General features: G+C 37.8%; 2 protein-coding genes and 1 pseudogene across 2 annotated transcripts; all 3 read right to left on the bottom strand.

Annotated features, from left to right (window-relative positions):
* Positions 1–1,672: 1,672 nt before the first annotated feature.
* LOC125472492 (phosphoglycerate kinase, cytosolic-like) lies at positions 1,673–4,761 on the bottom strand. Its single transcript, XM_048574054.1, is given in 8 exon segments — positions 1,673–2,097; positions 2,352–2,510; positions 2,596–2,913; positions 3,103–3,201; positions 3,203–3,364; positions 3,463–3,540; positions 4,277–4,488; positions 4,601–4,761. Coding segments are annotated over 7 exon segments (1,206 nt in total). The 5' UTR covers positions 4,472–4,488; positions 4,601–4,761; the 3' UTR covers positions 1,673–1,902.
* A 4,180-nt stretch (positions 4,762–8,941) lies between these two features.
* LOC125472482 lies at positions 8,942–12,562 on the bottom strand (annotated as a pseudogene).
* Positions 12,563–13,791: 1,229 nt separating this feature from the next.
* LOC125472564 (uncharacterized protein At4g26485-like) lies at positions 13,792–15,081 on the bottom strand. Its single transcript, XM_048574205.1, has 3 exons — positions 14,937–15,081; positions 14,259–14,457; positions 13,792–14,186 (listed from the first exon to the last, which is right to left on the bottom strand). Exons 1-3 carry the CDS (start codon positions 15,079–15,081, stop codon positions 13,880–13,882), a joined length of 651 nt encoding a protein of 216 aa, XP_048430162.1. The 3' UTR covers positions 13,792–13,879.
* Positions 15,082–18,519: the final 3,438 nt, after the last annotated feature.

The following is an 18,519-nucleotide window of genomic DNA, read 5'->3' as shown; positions in this document are numbered from 1 at the left end:
TAGCAATAAAGTGGTTCAAATTCGCCTTTGACAATAATCGAACCTTCCTCTCACTTACAAATGAAGAGGAATATCACTAAACCGTAGTATTAAGTGGCGGTTAAGTAATTGTATTAGATTGAGGATTAATTTGGTAATAATGATAACCTAAGCTTTAATTAATTAATTTTTTTTTCTTCTATAATGATATTTGAGTGTGAGTATTTGAATTAAGTTACAAGTGAAAAAGCACTATTAAACCCTAATGTCATTGGCAGCCTTAATTGTTATTTGTTTGTTTGTTTTTATTATAATTATTATTACCAAGGGGAGGAAGATAGTTTGAAACTATTACAATAATTTGAAGAAGGGGAGTTTCCCGGAATGCATGAGTAGAAGCTCAACTACTCTATCTACTAAGATATTGGATCACATACAAATATATATATATATATATATATATGTTTAAACTAACTAGGGAAGAGAGAGGAAGAAATTGGTGTTGAATTAGCCATTTACGAGATTCAAACTTATAATCTCTCAATTACAAATGAAGAGAAATATTATTATATCTTTTGGGGTAAACTATCGATGTAGTCCCTAAATTATTACTTGAGTAAAAATTAGGTCCCTAAAATATTTTTTAAATGAATCAGTCCTTAAACTAATAAAATCTATCAATTACATCTCTAATATTATATTCAGAGCTATTTTATTAAATTTTTCGTCAATTTAAGTAGCGTGACTTGCATGTCACACATTTTAGAGGGTAAATTGGTAATTTTCCATAGTTTGAGGACTTTTTTTTTTTTTTTTCTCAAAGATGTAGTATATGGAGTTAACCTTAGAGGGTAAATTAGACGTTAGATTTACAAATTATATGCAAGGTTAAGGGCTTATAGGCAAGACAATGACGGCTTTACCCTCTAAAATGTGTCATATTACTTAAGTTGACAAAAAATTGAATAAAATAGCTTTTAATATAATATTAGGGATAAAATTAGTAGTTTTAATGAATTAAAGGACTTATTTTAGCTAAAAAATAATTTAAGGACCTAATTTTCACCAAGGTGATAATTCACAGACTAAAGCGGCAATTCACCCAATTGTATGTTGTATTTTGATCTCTTTTTAACCTACCAAACAACATCATGTCGGTTTATTTTAAGCTACCAAACAACATCGTGTCACAATGTCTTAAAGAAGGTTGGCTTACTTAGGGAAATTTTGATAACAAAATTTTCAATCATACAAAACAATGAAAGCTTGATCGGATAATCCCGCTTTGCCAACTTGGAACACTCCCCCACTCAACTCAAACTCCAATCCCACCCTCAGTCAATTTGAAGCCCCCAACCCAATTTAACAAGTAGGGCATACAATGCTTACAAAATTGACAATATCCCAAGCAACACGTCCTACATATCAAAGATGATAAGCACGTTGAGGTTACAAACATCCTGAATATAGAAAATAGCCATGATTTGGTGCAATGTAACTAATTTTACTAATTCACATGTTATAATATAAATAAATAATAATGATGATATCGTAACACTTTAGTGAAGTGTAACATCTTAGCGGCCTAACACGTTATAATATAAATAAATAATAATGACGATATCGTAACACTTTAGTGAAGTGTAACATCTTAGCGGCCTAACACGGATACCAAATAAGTTTAGGGTAGATATCATCAAACCATCCGATGCCATTATAAGATCAACACAAAACAGCTATGTTCCAAAAATATGACATTCCATACCAAACTGATAACAAGTATCTAAAGACGGCACTTATTCAAAACCCTAACCCTATAATAAGCCTCTACAAGATCAGCTCTGTTTTTACTTGATCCATTCTGGTTGGAAACCCAACCATCAAACTGCAACAAAATGCACAAAAACTGGGTAATATTTCAGCTTAAGCATCGTCCAGAGCAAGGACTCCGGGTAGTGTTTTCCCTTCGAGGAGCTCTAAGCTTGCACCGCCTCCGGTGGAGATGTGGCTCATCTTCTCAGCAAGCCCAGCCTTCTCAACAGCGGCAACTGAGTCACCACCTCCGATGATTGTTGTCACGCCCTTGCCGCTCAGCTCTGCAAGCTTCTTAGCTATTGCCTGATCACAAGAAAAGAATTAGATTAGTATCTGTGCCTAAATGTGTGAAGTCTCTGATTATCAGGGTTCTCAAGTACCAAAACAGTTGTACATGACGACTTTAGACAATACGAATATACGGATCCGCATTTTATCAGACAATTCAGAAGTGATAATATAAGAACTTATGATGGACATCATAGCACGGAGGCTTCTCCGGATGAGCTTGATACTTGAAAATTTCAAAATCATCAGGAATTTAGTTTGTTATTTACCTCAGTCCCAGCAGCAAACTTCTCAAATTCGAAAACACCCATAGGTCCGTTCCAGATAATAGTTTGAGTGGTATCGAGAGCTTCACTGAAAGTTTTGATCGAGTCTGGTCCAATATCCAATCCCATCCAACCATCTGGAATAGCAGACGCTGGCACAACCTGCAGGAAAATATATGCATTTGAGACTCACAAAGGTATCACCTTTTCAAGACGATTTTTAAAAGAAAAGAGAGGAACTACTGACCTTGCTGTTTGCATCAGCTGCAAATTTGTCTGCAATAACCACATCAGTTGGGAGGAGAATAGAAACCCCCTTAGACTTGGCCTTCTCAAGAAGCGACCTTGCAAGATCAAGCTTGTCCTCCTCTACAAGCGAAGATCCAACTGAATGACCTTGGGCCTTGTAGAAAGTAAAGATCATTCCTCCACCAAGCAAGAGAACGTTAACCTTCGCCAACAAGGATTCTATCACTCCAATCTTGGTTGACACCTTTGAACCGCCAACAATAGCAGCAAATGGCCTCTTAGGATTTGCCACGGCACCAACAAGATAGTCGAGTTCCTGACATCACCACATGAATAGAACATGGGTTAGCACAACAAGAAAATTGTTGTACCAAATATGAAAAGTAAATGTATGAAACATCCTGCGATCGCCCTTATTCTTAAGAGGGAAAAACTTCAATGAGAAGCAGGACAGTGGAGCATTCATAGTTTACGTAAGTGCAATTGGTCAGATACATCTACATACCTTCTGCATAAGGAATCCAGCAACGGAAGGCTTCAAGTACTTAGCGACTCCCTCTGTTGATGCATGAGCCCTATGAGCAGTACCAAAAGCATCATTCACAGTAAACATCTGCAAGTGAAGCAAGCTTCTTGGCGAATTCAGGGTCATTCTTCTCTTCCTCCTTGTAGAACCTAACATTCTCAAGGAGCAAAACTCCTCCCTCTGGAAGTTGAGCAACCAATTTCTCGACTTCCTCACCAATACAGTCATTGGCAATCTTAACCTGTAACAGAAAATGAATAAACACGCGATGAGCAAATAGTGCTTCCCATGAGAAAAACACCATCAGACAAAAATTGTAATGTTTAATAAAATACAAACCTCGAGTCCAAGGAGCTCAGAAAGCCTGGGCACGAGAGGCTTCAAACTGTACTTGGGAGTGACTCCCTTGGGACGTCCCTGAAAACAACAATTCAGAGAATATTTTCGTAAGTAACTTTCAAAGGTTACCTCAAATTGGTATAGCAAATAAGAATGTAAGCACCAACTGAAACACCATTGACACCAGACCTTGCAACACAAATCCATCCCACTATATCCAGGCATTTAGCAAAAGTAATACACAAGTAAAAGAAGCAGTGAAATTTGAAGGATAACTGCTTAAGCAGCCGCAAGAGCTGCACAACTTGCCAAGATCATCAAAGGCGATGTTTTTAAGAAACAAACTTTTCAAAGTAAACAATCTATACTGATTCTTCATTACTTTCAAAGGATCAACTATACGAGTAACAGAAAACAGTCATCGCTACGAAACAATGACAGATGAATTACTAGACCACTGGGAACAAAATTACAGCAAATGATATGGTCAAAATAATAAGATAACTAAAAAAATTAAATAAGAATAGCAGTAAACAAAATGGGGATCTTCAAATTGACCAACATAGATCAAGCAGAAAATCCATCACAATCCTTATCAATCAAACTTATAAGATCTACGCTGACCATGCAAAGCAGATCCAATCAGTAATTTTCAGAATTCAGAACAACTTCAATAAAAAAAAAACTAATCGATTCAAAACACAGAAATCTTCCAAACCGACACAAACCCATATACTTGATCACCCAAAAAAGGAACCCAGATTCTAAAACAGGAAAAAAAAAAAGTAAATGCGGATTAATCGCCATGAATTACCAAGTGAGAAGCCAGGATAACTTTGGCGCCATGGCCGAGCAAGTACTTGATGGTGGGCACGGCGGCGCGGATTCTAGTATCGTCGGTGATGTTGGAGTTGTCATCCAAAGGAACGTTCAGATCAACCCTCACAAACACTCTCTTCCCCTTCAACTCAGCCTCCTTCAAAGTACTCACACTCTTCTTGGTCGCCATCGCAGCACAAAAATCACCTTCAAAACAATCCAAAAACAGTACAAATCGATCAGAATTATAAAAACCCAGATCATTTAATTAGCAAATAAATACGAAAAGAAGTGTAAGATTGGATCTTGGAGGGCTTACCGTACAAAGATGAGAGAAAATGTAGTGGGTTTTTGGGAGCGAGAGATGTAAAGAACAAGGACGGGAGACCGAGGACTCAGTTGTGAGAGAAAGCTTACTTTATAGAGGAAGATTTGGTGCGTGGGATGTACGACACGTGCGAGTTATACCTTAGGAGCGCACCTAGTTATTGCTAATCTTGGGCAGCACGAAGAGCTCATAGGAATCTCGACTCTTCTTTCTCTGGGCCTGGCCTTGGGGAAAACCTTGGGCTGGCAGCTGATGGTTTTGGTATGAATTTTACTTTTCTTCACCTAAGATGTTTTGAAATATTCTTGTCATCCTAAATAGGGTCATTTTTACGTAATCTAGATTTCTATGCTAGCTATTAATACAATTTATTTTGTGAAAAAAAGGTAAAAAATCTATTGGATCTTCTAGTTCTCAATTTAATACAAATATTAGAAGAAAAATTACGGACATAAAATAATTTGACCAAATTTTTTTTTTTCTTTCCTCACTCTTTTATTTTTTTATCACAAAGTCAACTTTCATTAATATAAAAACTAGTACAAGGTTAAAAAAGAACCAGATAAACAATTACAGGAAAAGTAAAAGCCCAAACAAAATGAGAGCAACAATCCAAGATACAATGAGAGGCCCACATTTAGGCCCGAAGGCAGCAGAAAACAGACAATAAAAAAACCTAATCTCCAGCAGCAACGACCACATCCCCGCCGCCATCATGTCCTTCGAGGAAGCTAAACTTCAAACTTAGAAAGTAGACATCAGATCCAATTCTCCTTAACGAGCACCTGCAAATATATACAAACAAAGTATCATACGGTTAGAGGGTGAGGCTAAGGGGTATGTAAAATACCCAACGCTTGGCCTTAAAGGGGATACGACATATGTATGTCGTTTGGGGGGTGGGGAGTGAAGGAGGGAAGTAGATTTGGAATCCCATTCCTGATTGGAGCCCACTTATCCGAGTCCAGTGGGATAGGGATGTAGTATCACAGCTAAGGAGGAGGGAGGTTAGAAACTTAAAGACGGAAAACAATAAAAGTTGGCAAAAGATGCTGAATAAAGGGCATGAAGCCCATATATGAGACAAACTCAGGGGATAGTTGAGACTCAACTTAAGGAAACTAAGATAAATTCAGAGAGAACGGAAATAAAACAAAAGAAAGAGACTGGAAAGAGGAAATGAGGAAGAGATAAATGCAGGGAAGGGATGAAGCAGAGAAAATGAGAGGGAGGAAAAAAAAGAAAAAGGCAAAGGAGGGAAGGAGAGAATGAGGGGATGAGGAGGGAAGGAGGAGAATGGAAAAAGGAGGAAGTGGCAGGTTGTTGCCTACCCCGAGCAAGAGCAAGGGGTGGCGGTTGAAAGTTGAAGCCGGATGAAAGGTTTGGATCTGAATTTCTAGAGAGAGAAACAATGAGAGAGGGAGAAAACGCTTCTTTCCTCACTCATGTCATCAAATCATCACACCCCACCTCTATCTCTAAATCCTAAGTTTCCTTTCCCCTCTCTTCTCTCTGTCAAAAATGAAAAAAAATTCAATAAAAGAAAAACAAATTAACTCACATTTCTCTCCTCATTTGCTCCATAAAATTTCAAAATTTTTCACACAAAATGTGTGGAGCACCTTATATTTGATATCTAACTTGAAAAGAAAAATATTCAACCCCGATGGATCTTTCGCTACAAAATCTATATATGATTTGTTGGATTACTGGATATCTGATCCGATAGTATTACCTTATCAATATGTGGGAGGAATGTAATGCATGAGGTTGTGGTAGTGATGGGTTAATTGACACTTGATGTTTGATCAACACTTAAGTAATAATAAATAATCCAATTAACAACAATCACGTTATACGATTTATAAAATATGGTCTTGATCTCCCTAGCATTACTTTTTCCATAACAATTGTAATTACTGAGTGAGAATTTCAAGGAAGAGATAAGGGTAAGAAAAAAAAATTAAAAGATATAAATACATGGATTTTTTTATTCAAATTCTACATATTATTGAATACACTCCACATTCATCAGATTATGTTCAAGGATCGATATTCACGAATATTTAATTCAAGTACCGAGGCTTCAATTGTGACAAAATTCATATATCTCGTATTTTTTTCCTCGGCTTCAAAAACCCTAATTCCTTTTCTTTTTTCTCTGTTACAAAAACTCTAATTCCACCTACAACATAGTTGAGTGGTTTTGTTTTTCCCGTATGTGAAACAGCGATTGTATTTTGCTTTTTCAATGACCACTGCAAGTTTTGAGCATGCTCGCAGTACCAATCGTCGCAACCAAAAAAGAAAAAGTAGGATAGATAGATTCAGTAATCTCCCAACCGAGATCGCTCATGATATTTTGTCTCGCCTCAACTTCAAAGACCTCACTAGGGTTGGCTGTCTGTCCAAAAGATGCAGAGAGTTTTATATATCGACCCCGTACTTGAATTTTCATGACTTATCTGGTGTGGATACATCCACTCGTCTGAAGAACGAAAGGGTTTTGGATTCCTTGAGTAGGTTCTTCGTTCAACGTGGGGTGCATCATAAGATACAATGCTTTCGTTTTCGTTGGGACCTTTGGGTTGATGATGGTGACGACGACGACGACGACGACTGTGATGTTTATTTCCAATCGCGACTGAGGGAATGGATTGAAATTGCAGTAAGGTGCAATGTTGAAGTGATTCATCTTGTTGTCATTCCTAATAATACGTTTGGAGATCTTCCTGCTTCCCTCTTGCACTGTAAATCGTTGAAGTCTTTAACTGTGAACATGATCTGCAACATTAGTGTTGTGCCCTCCATGGATTTTTCGTCTAATCTCGAATGCCTGAGGTTAAAAGATGTTTCGATAAAGAATGATGGTGATCGATTTTTGAAGTGGATTTCAGGTTGCTGCACATCCATTAAGGAATTACTTCTTGAAGATTGTGCTGGGGTCAACAACCTTGTCATCGAAAGCTCATCTCTGGAATCATTTTGCTATCAGTCTTACGAGTACAACGACGGATGCCATGTTAACATATCCGGTGACAGACTTGAAAAATTACATTTTGTTGAACCGATTGGGAGGAAGACAAACAGATTGGTCAACATTTCTGCTCCGAATCTTAAGTATTTGGAATGGATTGGGGAATTTTCGAATCGCCAAAATCTTGGAAACTTAATGTTTTTGGAGAAGGCTGTGATTTGTTCTTCCCCTTGGAACTGTAACTTTGATGTCTTATTTGATTTTCTTTGTAGCATCCGCAAGGTTAAATTGCTTTTTTTGGACCCAGATACTCTTGAGGTAAGACTACACTACACAAATTCAGCAAAATGATTCACGTTATGGTTCGCAAACTCGTTATTTATTTCGTTGGTGTTTTGTTTTCATTCTATTTACTTGATTGTCTGTCTTTTCAGTGCCTATGGTTAAAAAGGGACTATTGGAAATCAAAGGAGCTTTCGTTTATTTCTCATGCTAAGAAGGTTGTCATACATTATCAATTTCGGTCTAATGTTATTGAGTTCGCATATTATATTCTCGAGCATGCTCGTGACTTGGAGAAGATGATCATATACTATCCTCATGGTTCTGAGGTACTCAACGCCGTGATGAAGTTGAGAACAACGGCGATGTCGAAAGGAATCCACTTTCACAAAATTGTGACCCATTACGACTTTCAGGTGATCAGATCCTTGGTTCGGTTCAATCTTTGGTGATTTTGTTTAGTTTTCTTTGTTTGCTGCTAAGGTGAGTTCCAATGTCATGGTTCCCACCAGGTTATGAGATTGAAATGTGAACACTGGCTGTATTTGTCTAGATATGTTGGCATCATTTCTTCACATACAGCAGAGTACATGACCACCATAAGCCTTTCCTCATTTGAACCTCGCATGTATGGTTAGGTTCCATTTGTATACTTGGTGGAATCTGGCATATCTTAACCAAACCCTTTGCATGGGCTCGCCGTGCACTTGTATGGTCTGGAGAGGCTTACTTGTCTTATAATTTAGCTACTTTATCCATTTTTTATTTTATTGCTTGTTGCTTTGTTTGGTTCAATAATACCGCCTATCCTAGTGAGTTTTATGGACCCACTGGACCAGAAGCTTCTCAAGCTCAAGCATTTACTTTTTTGGTTAGAGACCAACGTCTTGGGGCTAATGAACAACGTATGGCAGCAACTAAAAATTCCGGTTGTAGAATAAAGAATAAAATCCGTACGCATCTTCTATATACCATGATGAACAACGTAGGTTTTGAACTTTTATTTTTTGGTCTGAAAACAAAGGACAAACTACACTTACGAAGATTGTAGTTGTCAGGGCGCAGGGGTAAACACAAATTTATTGGATTGCTCGAATGGCTGCCTTTGTCCCTCCCCGCCATCTCTTATGGAAACATTATATAGACATAATGGAACCTTATATTGAAGGTAACATCAGACAATCACAACTCGAACTCACATCTTCCTACATGCCATTTCTCGTTTACAGACTCGAAAGAAACACCAGCACGGTGGGCAGGGAAAAAAAAATACAGGAAAAAAGATTGTTCTTACACAGGAACTGGTGTGGCTTCAGTCGAGAGCAAGTACACCAGGAAGTTCTTTGCCTTCCAACAACTCCAAACTCGCACCACCACCAGTTGATATGTGGCTCATCACACTAGCGACTCCTACTTTCTCCACGGCTGCAACAGAATCTCCACCTCCAATGATCGTTGTCACTCCCTTCCCACTAAGTTCCGCAAGCTTCTTTGCAACAGACTGCAAAGAAAGAGTTGCAACTTAAATCGCCACCCACACATCACATTCATATAGCCGGAGAAAGTAATCATAATGGGCGAGAGAAGCTAAAGAGTTCCCTCACACAACACAAATCTACGAAACAGTCAAATACATTAAACTAAACTTAGGTAAACGGTGCAAACGGATTCGAGAACTATCTATCTGACCATATCATCTCTTGAGGATCTAGAGATAGATGTTGACTACGTTACAAGATAACACTTATCCACTCAGTACGCATTCGTAAGAAGATGTATAGAAACTGCATATATCAGTAACAAATAGGATGATGAACAAAAAGTGAAAACCAGAAAAAAGACTCTTGCATACCTCTGTTCCTTCTGCGAACTTATCAAACTCAAACACTCCCATCGGTCCATTCCAGATGATGGTTTTAGTGGTATCCAGTGCATCATTGAATGTCTTAATAGAGTCTGGACCAATATCCAATCCCATCCACCCGTCAGGAATGCTTGAAGCTGGAACAATCTGCAAGTACAAAACCAATTTGTCATTTCTTTCACGTGAAGTGCTGATCAAAGTTAAACATAGACACACAATATTATTGCTGATGTTGAATCAACTAGTTTCCAGCAAGAAGATAGAGAAAATCGAAGAATCAGAAGAATCAAGTTGTACATGTACATTAAGATTATGTACCTTGCTGTTTGCATCAGGGGCAAACTTGTCTGCGATTACGACATCAGTGGGCAGCAAAAGAGACACTCCTTTTGCCTTGGCCTTTGCCATGAGTGATGTAGCAAGTTCTAGTTTATCTTCTTCCACCAGAGAGGAACCAACTGAGAGACCCTGTGCTTTGTAAAATGTGAAAATCATACCTCCACCAAGAAGTAAGATATCAACCTTCTCCAAAAGAGACTCGATCACTCCAATCTTGGATGAGACCTTTGAACCACCAACAATGGCAGCAAATGGTCGTTTTGGGCTTGATACTGCCCCAACGAGATAGTCAAGTTCCTAAGAAGAATAAATAAGCATTAACATTTAAACCAGGAATTAATACAGAAAAGCGGGGACAAGGGTGTTGGGCTGAGACTTGATCACATTTGTAATGTAATGTTTTTGTTAGGAAGTAAACAGAAATTGGAAATCGTGATTTTAAATTAGTAAGACATCTTAGCAATTACTAATGCGTAAACCCTCTGCAAGAGTGACAATAACAGTCCAATTACCCAAGCCAGCATAAATTGCATGTTTGAATCTAAATATTACGGTAGCTTGAAGAGTTATAAGTTATAACTAAGGCTTCAAGTTATGAAATCTGTATTCCTTGAAGGATTGGAAAGGTCTGCAGATTATTAAGGTCAATGATACAGCAGAGACAAGAATGGGAAGCCTCACCTTCTGCAAAAGGAAACCAGCAACAGATGGCCTCAGGAACTTTGTGACTCCCTCAGTTGAGGCATGAGCTCTATGTGCTGTCCCAAAGGCATCGTTGACATAAAGATCTGCTAAGGCAGCGAGCTTCTTTGCATGCTCAGGATCATTCTTCTCTTCTTCCTTGTAAAACCTCACATTTTCAAGAAGAAGAACACCACCTTCAGGAAGTGAGGCCACCAGCTTTTCTACTTCTGGACCAATAGAGTCCTCAGCTTTGACAACCTGTTTCAGTTACGATAGGCAAACAAAAGTAGAAGCAGCAAAAAATCAGTTTCAATATACACCCCTTGTCACTGCCATTTTGATTTTTCTTCTTATACAATTTTCTCTTCAATAAAAATGTAAACCTGAATGCCAAGAAGCTCCGATAGCCGAGGTACAAGAGGTGCCAAGCTAAATTTTGGGGTCACACCTTTTGGTCGTCCCTGAAATAAAATGCACATAGATTCAGCTTGCATCATACCACTGTATTTGGCAACAAACAGATGCCAAAAGTACAAACAAAACCAGAATCATAAAGCACCATAAAAGTTGAAAACATAGCCCCAAGGCGTCCCAACCATCAACACTGAAATCTACAACAATATTCTTGATGGGCGATGAAAAAAGCCTGTGCTTAAAGAAAAACCATAGATTTATTGCAAGACATCATTCAATAACTGATGAGATCTGCCCAAACATCAAATCGGAAAATGAAGACATAAACCCCATCTGTTCTTGGTAGTGGCAGTGCAACTAATAGTCTAAATCCCAAACAGAACTATCAAATTCATCAGTCGGAAACAAAAATTTCCAACCAATGAGGGAAAATGATTTTGGAAATCCACATTGTAACAAGTACAGAGAAAAATAGCTACCAAATTAGTACATTAATAAAACTGTAAAACTAAATAAACCAATGGGACCAAAATCAAGCCCCAAAATCAATCCCGAATCTCACACAAACCATTCAAATATCAAAAGGCCACAAACACAACTCAAAGCTCATACATTTTTGAAAGAGACATAGCACATATCGAAAGATTTCGACTTCAGCGCAATTCCGAATCAAATCAAAAGGGAAAAAAGAGAGCTAACTAACAGAACCCATTTCAGCAAAGTTGACAAAGAAACCATATAAACAGAGGAAACAAGCAAAACCCAGTAACAAAAAGCACATAATTGAAAGAACAAACATACCAAATGACTGGAAAGGATGACTTTAGCCCCTTTCTCAATCAAATGCTTAATGGTGGGGATAGCAGCGCGGATTCTAGTATCATCAGTGATGTTCTGGCTGTCATCCAAGGCACATTCAAGTCAGCCCTGACGAACACCTTCTTCCCCTTTAGCTCCGCGGCCGTAAGGTCCCCGACGCTCTTCTTCGCCATCGCAACGACGCCTCTGACGCCTTTGCCGGAGCCAAAGGATCGGACTTTGGAAGCTACTTGAAGAGCGAGGAGGGGGTCAGCAGCGGAGAAGCCGAGGCGGGGGAGGGCGGTGGGTTTGAGGGAGGAGGGGAGGGAGACGTGGGAGAGGGAAGCGCGAGTGCGGGAGGTGGAGGCGGTGGCGGAGTGAAGAAGGGAGAAGGTGGTGGGTGCGGTGGTGGAGGCCATTGCGGTTGGTGGGGGTGTGGGATAGTAAACGGAGTTTGACTGAGTGAGATGAAAGGTTAATGTGGTTGTTTTTCCAACTGTGTGTTGGGAGAGATGTGGAGGAGAAGAACAACGGGATTTATTGAGTGGTTTGTGCGGGGGGCTGTGGATTCTTCCTTATCGTTGAGGAGAGGTTCAAAGTGTTAGATGATTTTGTGATATTGAGAAAAGTAGCAAAATGTGATATGATGGGAGGTAAATGAATGAGCCTATGCTCACAGAAATATTCATTTCACCAAATTGATGGGTTCTTTGGACGTTATCTTCAAGACTTCAAGTCTATCCTAGTCTCCCCTTCTTCCTTGTCCTTTTTTTTATATCTTTGTTGTGACGTTGGTGTTTTAAGTGAATTCGCATTGTTAAATAGAAAAGTTAAATTACATGATAGCGCGTGATTAGTATTAAATATTATTTTAAAAATCTTTGCCTAACGCCGTCTAAACCTCTCAATGCTAAGCTTCTGCACGTTGTCTAATTAATACCTAACGTCTTTTAAAACCCTTTAATGACATTCATGTTGTATGTTTATAAGCATGTTGCCAAGAGCTCGTGAATGACTGCTACACTTTGATCCTATAGTGGCTCCAAGTTGTTAACCACTTGTCCAATTGTCTTTTCACTGCTTGGCAAATAAACTAGTTATGAATTCGAAGGAAAGAAAAACTAAAAGGTTCCTAGACATACAAAATGTTGAGTAGTAGTAGACCTCATAACCTAATACACTAATTATTTTCATTTTTTAGTTGTATATGACCGTTAGATGTTGAACGGACTTGAATGGATTTTATATTTCGTGGATTGGTATCTCACACTGAGTTGAAAATTATAGTACACAAATAAACAAAATGATAACTAAACTACGAATATTATTTTATTGACGAAAAATAAAGACGGCCATGACTGTCACGTATTAGAGGACTACATCTTGATAGACTTATTATCAACCAAAGATGCAACTCATCGCATTTATAGAGAGCTAACCTTAATACCTAATAGGCAAGAAAACAAGACCCCAATTCACGAAAATGACTTCTTTCTCACATTGGTGACGAGGTAAGTTCTGCTCATGTCTTGTTAGTTTGTTTTAGTTGTGTGGTACTCGTTCCCAAATCAACATTTTTTCTGTGTTTTCTGTTTGCAAGGCGGAGCACAAGAGATTGAAAGTATAATTGGTGTAAGAAAGGCCCTTGAAGTGCAGGCATTAGTTCATCACTAGGCTATTCCTCGGGAACCATTCGGATCTACAGTGAACATGAAGAATTGTCTTCCATCAAGTAGTTGGATCTTTCAAGACGGAAGATCTCGAGATAACTGAAAACTCCGCATAGAGAAATGATCAAATGGACTTGCTGACTTGTTGCTGTGATACCCCATACCAAAGTTTAAACAGTAAGAAAAGAAAACAGTATACATGTTGACGAACAGAGACGAGAGAGCACAATCAGATCAAGAATTCAAGAAGGTGAACCAAGAACCAGAAGTTGAAGAGGTAGCTTGGCAAATTTGTAAGTACTACACTGTCCAACACGAAATGTCCGGTTGCATTTTCTCCCGCTTCCTTTCTTATTGAGATAACCTGGATAATCATCTCGCGTGAAAGGTGCTTCCTCAACCAGGTATAACCCTACCTCTTCTGCTAACTTCACAATGTTCCAGTTGCTGAAAGGATGAGCGGTCTTGTGAGTCACATGAACTTCTCCTCTTGCCGTCAGCATTTCACACGCAGTGGTGAAGAATCGCCTGACCAAATCTTGATGCAACCTGAAAAATTCGTCGCCCTAATGCATCACTCCACATTTGATTCATGTAGAATTAATCTGTATTCAAACTCACTCAATTTGAAACCTCTGGTTTTCCATCCCGATGAAACCCGCATGAGGAAAATTAAAGACGAGTCGATCAAATAGTTTATCAGCTAGCAGAGGGTGTTGGCTCATGGTATCTACATCCACTTCATGCAATACTACACATCCCTTTCCCTCTAACTCGTTCAAAGTCCTCACTGCATTTGGGTACTTCTCCATAAATGACTCTACAATTGGTATGGAAGGGATTTTAGTCAAGAAATTGGTAATACATTTATATAAATATCAGTATGTAAGTTAAGGACATTCTTTTGAAGGCCACCCTGGAATGCATTTCAACGATTGGAAACCGTCTACATTTTTTGTTCTCATTTAAGGAACATTTTTGTCCTAAAAAAATAAAAAAATAAAAAATAAGAGTACATCTAAATTTATTTATTTTTGATAAATAAATGTTTGATAATCTAAAATGTGGAAAAAATTCGTTGAAATGAAAATGAAGACAATCAAACAACTAAACAATTGTCGATTTGATCTATATTTTGCACAAATAATCATTGAAATAGAATCTAAAAACTAAACAGTTTTGATCGTTGAACCACACACTAAAAATAAAATGTTCTTAATTTGAGAATGTCAATAATATCCTTAGCGTAGATTCTCATTGCACTATAGCAAAAATAAAATAGATTATCACTCGTATTACCTTTGGAGTCGAGAGAAGTGGCTACAAGGTTGTTTGCAGAGGCAAATGCAGTGGCTAAGCAAGCAGCAAAAGAGAAGTTGCCCTCACCTACTAACAGTATCGTGTGAGAGCTGCTGTAGTACATGATCTTTTTCTCCTCTTGCATTTGAGTGCTCTTCAATTTACTCCCAATTTCTTCTTATTTTATTTTGCAACATTAAACACAAAGAGTTAGAGGGAGGGAATGGCCAATCAACCGTTTGATTTGGAACTTCAAATTAAGCACACACAACATAAACACCCCTGATTAAGAAGAAAAAGGGTCGCATTCAATTGACTGCCCTTGTTAATTTCCAACGCAGACCATTAAGGGCTGGTTGGGGATTCTCTGCATGTTTTTTTATTGCAATACTGTACAAGTCATTTAATATGCACCGTCCAAAATGATCCAAGGGTTATAACGATGCCACGTATTTAATATTTCATTCCCCAAACTTCAACTTTTCACCTCCCCCGGTCCCTCTTCGGCTCTTCCCTTCCTTTTCCACATGCAATGGGCCATGGCAGATCATCCTTCCCCCTCCCTCCTCCGCCCTCAAGGTAAGACTGCCAAAGTCTCATTGGGATGCCAACCATTGTCGTCTTGGCCACCTTTTTGCTCTTTCATCTTGACTGAATAATATTTTGTTTTGGTTTCAATGTATCTCAACTTGGAGGGAGGAAGGGAGACGGGGTGGGTACTGGTATTGACAACGGCGGCAGCCGTGCCACCGGAAAAAAGAAAGGACGGGGTGCGAAATATTGGTGAATAAATAAATTTAGCCCTTCGATCGTTTTGGACGGTGCATATTAAAAGACTTGTATAGTCTTGCACTAAAAAAAACATGCAGACCATCCTCATGCATTTTCTTAAAGGAAATTACTATTCACACCTCCATTTTTTCTTCTTAACCTTTGTTAATTTTTTATTCTTAATTTTTTTCAATTCATTCAATCAGATAACGAAAAATTAAGAAGGGTACAAGAAATAAAAATAAGTATGTAGATAATACTGAACTTTTTAAAAACAGCTTATCAAAAAATTGGGGCCTAAATTGCATTTGGCGAAAAGAAAAGAAGCTGCATGAGTGAGGAATTAAAAGAAAAAAAATTTCAAAAGGGTTGAGGTTTGAGGTGTGAGGATGTGAAGAGCTGGGCGGCTGGCCAGGCGCAGAGGAGCGAGTTGGCGACTCGGACGCGATGGAAAATAGTGGAGGCTTTTTTGGTGTCGGCGCCGGTCGTCAGTTGCTGGGAGTGGTCGTCAGTTTCGTCGCTGCAGAGTGTTTGGATGTCTTTGAAGGAGAAGGAGAAGGGGGAGGATGGGGATGACGTGCCGTGAATTTGAACCTTTGATTTGCTCCACGGCCGCCACATTTGAGGGTTGGGATCATAAGTTGGATTTTAGCAAAACCCAGATGAAATTGCACAAAGATTGAAACTTTATGAATTGGGTTGAAGAAACAGTGTAATAAAATAAAAAGAAAAGAAAATAGTGTAATAAAATAATATTTAATTTGACATATCGGATAAAGAACAAAATTTTAAAAGATATAAAAATACCACATAAGCTGTCAAATTCAAATTTTATGTTTAAAATTTGGCATCTCCTTTGAGATGCTTTAAGACCATCTACTAAGGAGATGTCAAATTTTAAATCTAAAATTTAACTTTGAAAGCTTACATGGCACTTTTAACATCTTTTAAACTTTTACTCTCCAACCGATATGTTATATTTTAAACATAAAATAATAATTCATGTGCTTTCTTTGCCTTGGGAATGAAAACAAACAAAAGGATAATGCTTTAAACTAATAAAAATTAATAAAAAACATTTAATAATTAATTAAAAAAATCTGAAGGTACTGTCAAATTTGGCAGCAAGGGAGAGAGATGTCAATCCATGTCATGCCACATCAGATTTGGCTTCTCGATTGGAAAACATTAATGTTATCTTTTGTTACCGTTATTGCTGATTTGAACAATTTGACATCTCATTTGGAGATGCTCTAAGGAGTCAATTTTATCTAGGGTAATAGTTCAGGAGATCGAACGACAATTTATCCTTATTATTGAGATAATACTAATTATGCACACAAAAATAACAAATTTGCTTGCATAGTAATTAATACAGACATATCTCATATACGACGGTAAGGTTTACTTCTATTAAAAAGTGGCAATTTTGTGTATACAAATAATATTATTGTTAATTATTTTTCAAGAGCGGAGCTTAAAGTTTTATTAATTTAAGACATTAGATGGTATAGATGATTTGATTCGAATAAATAAGATGCTATTTTAAAAATATTTGGAAGGTATACATGAAAAAATGGTGACCAACTTGGAGATAGGAGACATTACTCTAAAAGAAAAAATCAGCTAATCCTTTATACCAAACAAGGCCTAAATATGAGTGATGTCCTACATGCTATGGTCAAGTCGTTTTAAACTCACTCCAAAAGTGGAAGAAATTTTTCATTGTGACAGGAATACAAGTGGTACACCACGTGTTCTAATAGAAGTGGTGGGAATTTTTTTTTTTTTTTTAAGTTATTAACTTTTTAGAACACATACATCACCATTTGTACAGTGACACATAGTGTACCATCCCGTGTATCGATCACTTTGAAAAATCTCTCCAAAAGTGGACAGTGTCTACGCGAAACCATGATAAAATTGATATAAATACAATCCAACACCTTCACTTCTTCATTGCTTCAAAATATTGAAGTAAACTTAATTGGGACAATTTTGTTCTGGTAAATTCCAATGTCAACGAAAACAACAACAAAAATCAAGAGTCAGATAAGGCCTCAAGGTTCATTATTTGCAGATTGCCTGGCAAACTTTGGAGGTACTACACTTTCCCACAGGAAATTCCATAGAGCAATCCCACTTCCTCTCCTGTTTAAATAACCTGGATAATCATATAGTGAGAACTCTGCTTCCTCAACCAAATGCAGCCCAAATTCTTCCGCCAACTCTACAATCTTCCACTCATTGAAAGGATGTGCAGTCTTGTGTGTCACATGAATCTCTCCACAGTTGGTCAGCATTTTAAGCGCACTCTTGAAGTAATTTGTAACCAAATTCTGATGAAGCCTGAAAGTGCAATGCATGCAATATTATTTCACGTATAAATAACAAGGAACTAGCCTTCATGTACATGCTCACGCATGTGCAAAATGCATTTTTTTAATCACAGTGTGATATGCGCGATTTACACATTTTAAATGCATTTATATGCGTAAATTGTTTCAATAATTTTTTTTTATGACAAAAAGAAAGTCAAATATTTGAAGTAAATGAATAATATTAGACCATGCTAGAAGAAACCTCTCATAAACCAATCAAAGCAACTGAATCTGCATAATAAAATCGATCTTTCAATTTCCATCTACATTATATTGAATTTACATTAAGAATATAGAAAATAATATTTAATAACCAACTGATTAAATTACACTATTGCTAGCCTATTGTGAGGCTAAGTCCACCCCTCCCCCTTAACGTAGATAACATCGTTTGTTAAAAAATAAAAAAAAATAAAAAAGATCATTTGACA

This window comes from the organism of the source record quoted next, unplaced genomic scaffold (assembly GCF_019419815.1).
Source record: "Pyrus x bretschneideri cultivar Hongxiangsu unplaced genomic scaffold, Pyrus_bretschneideri_v1 Contig7, whole genome shotgun sequence".
Lineage (NCBI taxonomy): Eukaryota > Viridiplantae > Streptophyta > Magnoliopsida > Rosales > Rosaceae > Pyrus > Pyrus x bretschneideri.
This window is presented reverse-complemented; position numbering and strand designations above follow the sequence as displayed.

What these genes read in the sequence shown, in the direction of transcription:
- LOC125472564 (XM_048574205.1), bottom strand. Translation starts at nt 15,081, where the DNA reads ATGCAAGAGGAGAAAAAGATCATGTACTACAGCAGCTCTCACACGATA. An exon ending in CACTTCTCTCGACTCCAAAG is followed by an intron (nt 14,458 to 14,936) that starts GTAATACGAGTG and finishes TACCAATTGTAG; the next exon opens with AGTCATTTATGGAGAAGTAC. An exon ending in AACCAGAGGTTTCAAATTGA is followed by an intron (nt 14,187 to 14,258) that starts GTGAGTTTGAAT and finishes CGAATTTTTCAG; the next exon opens with GTTGCATCAAGATTTGGTCA.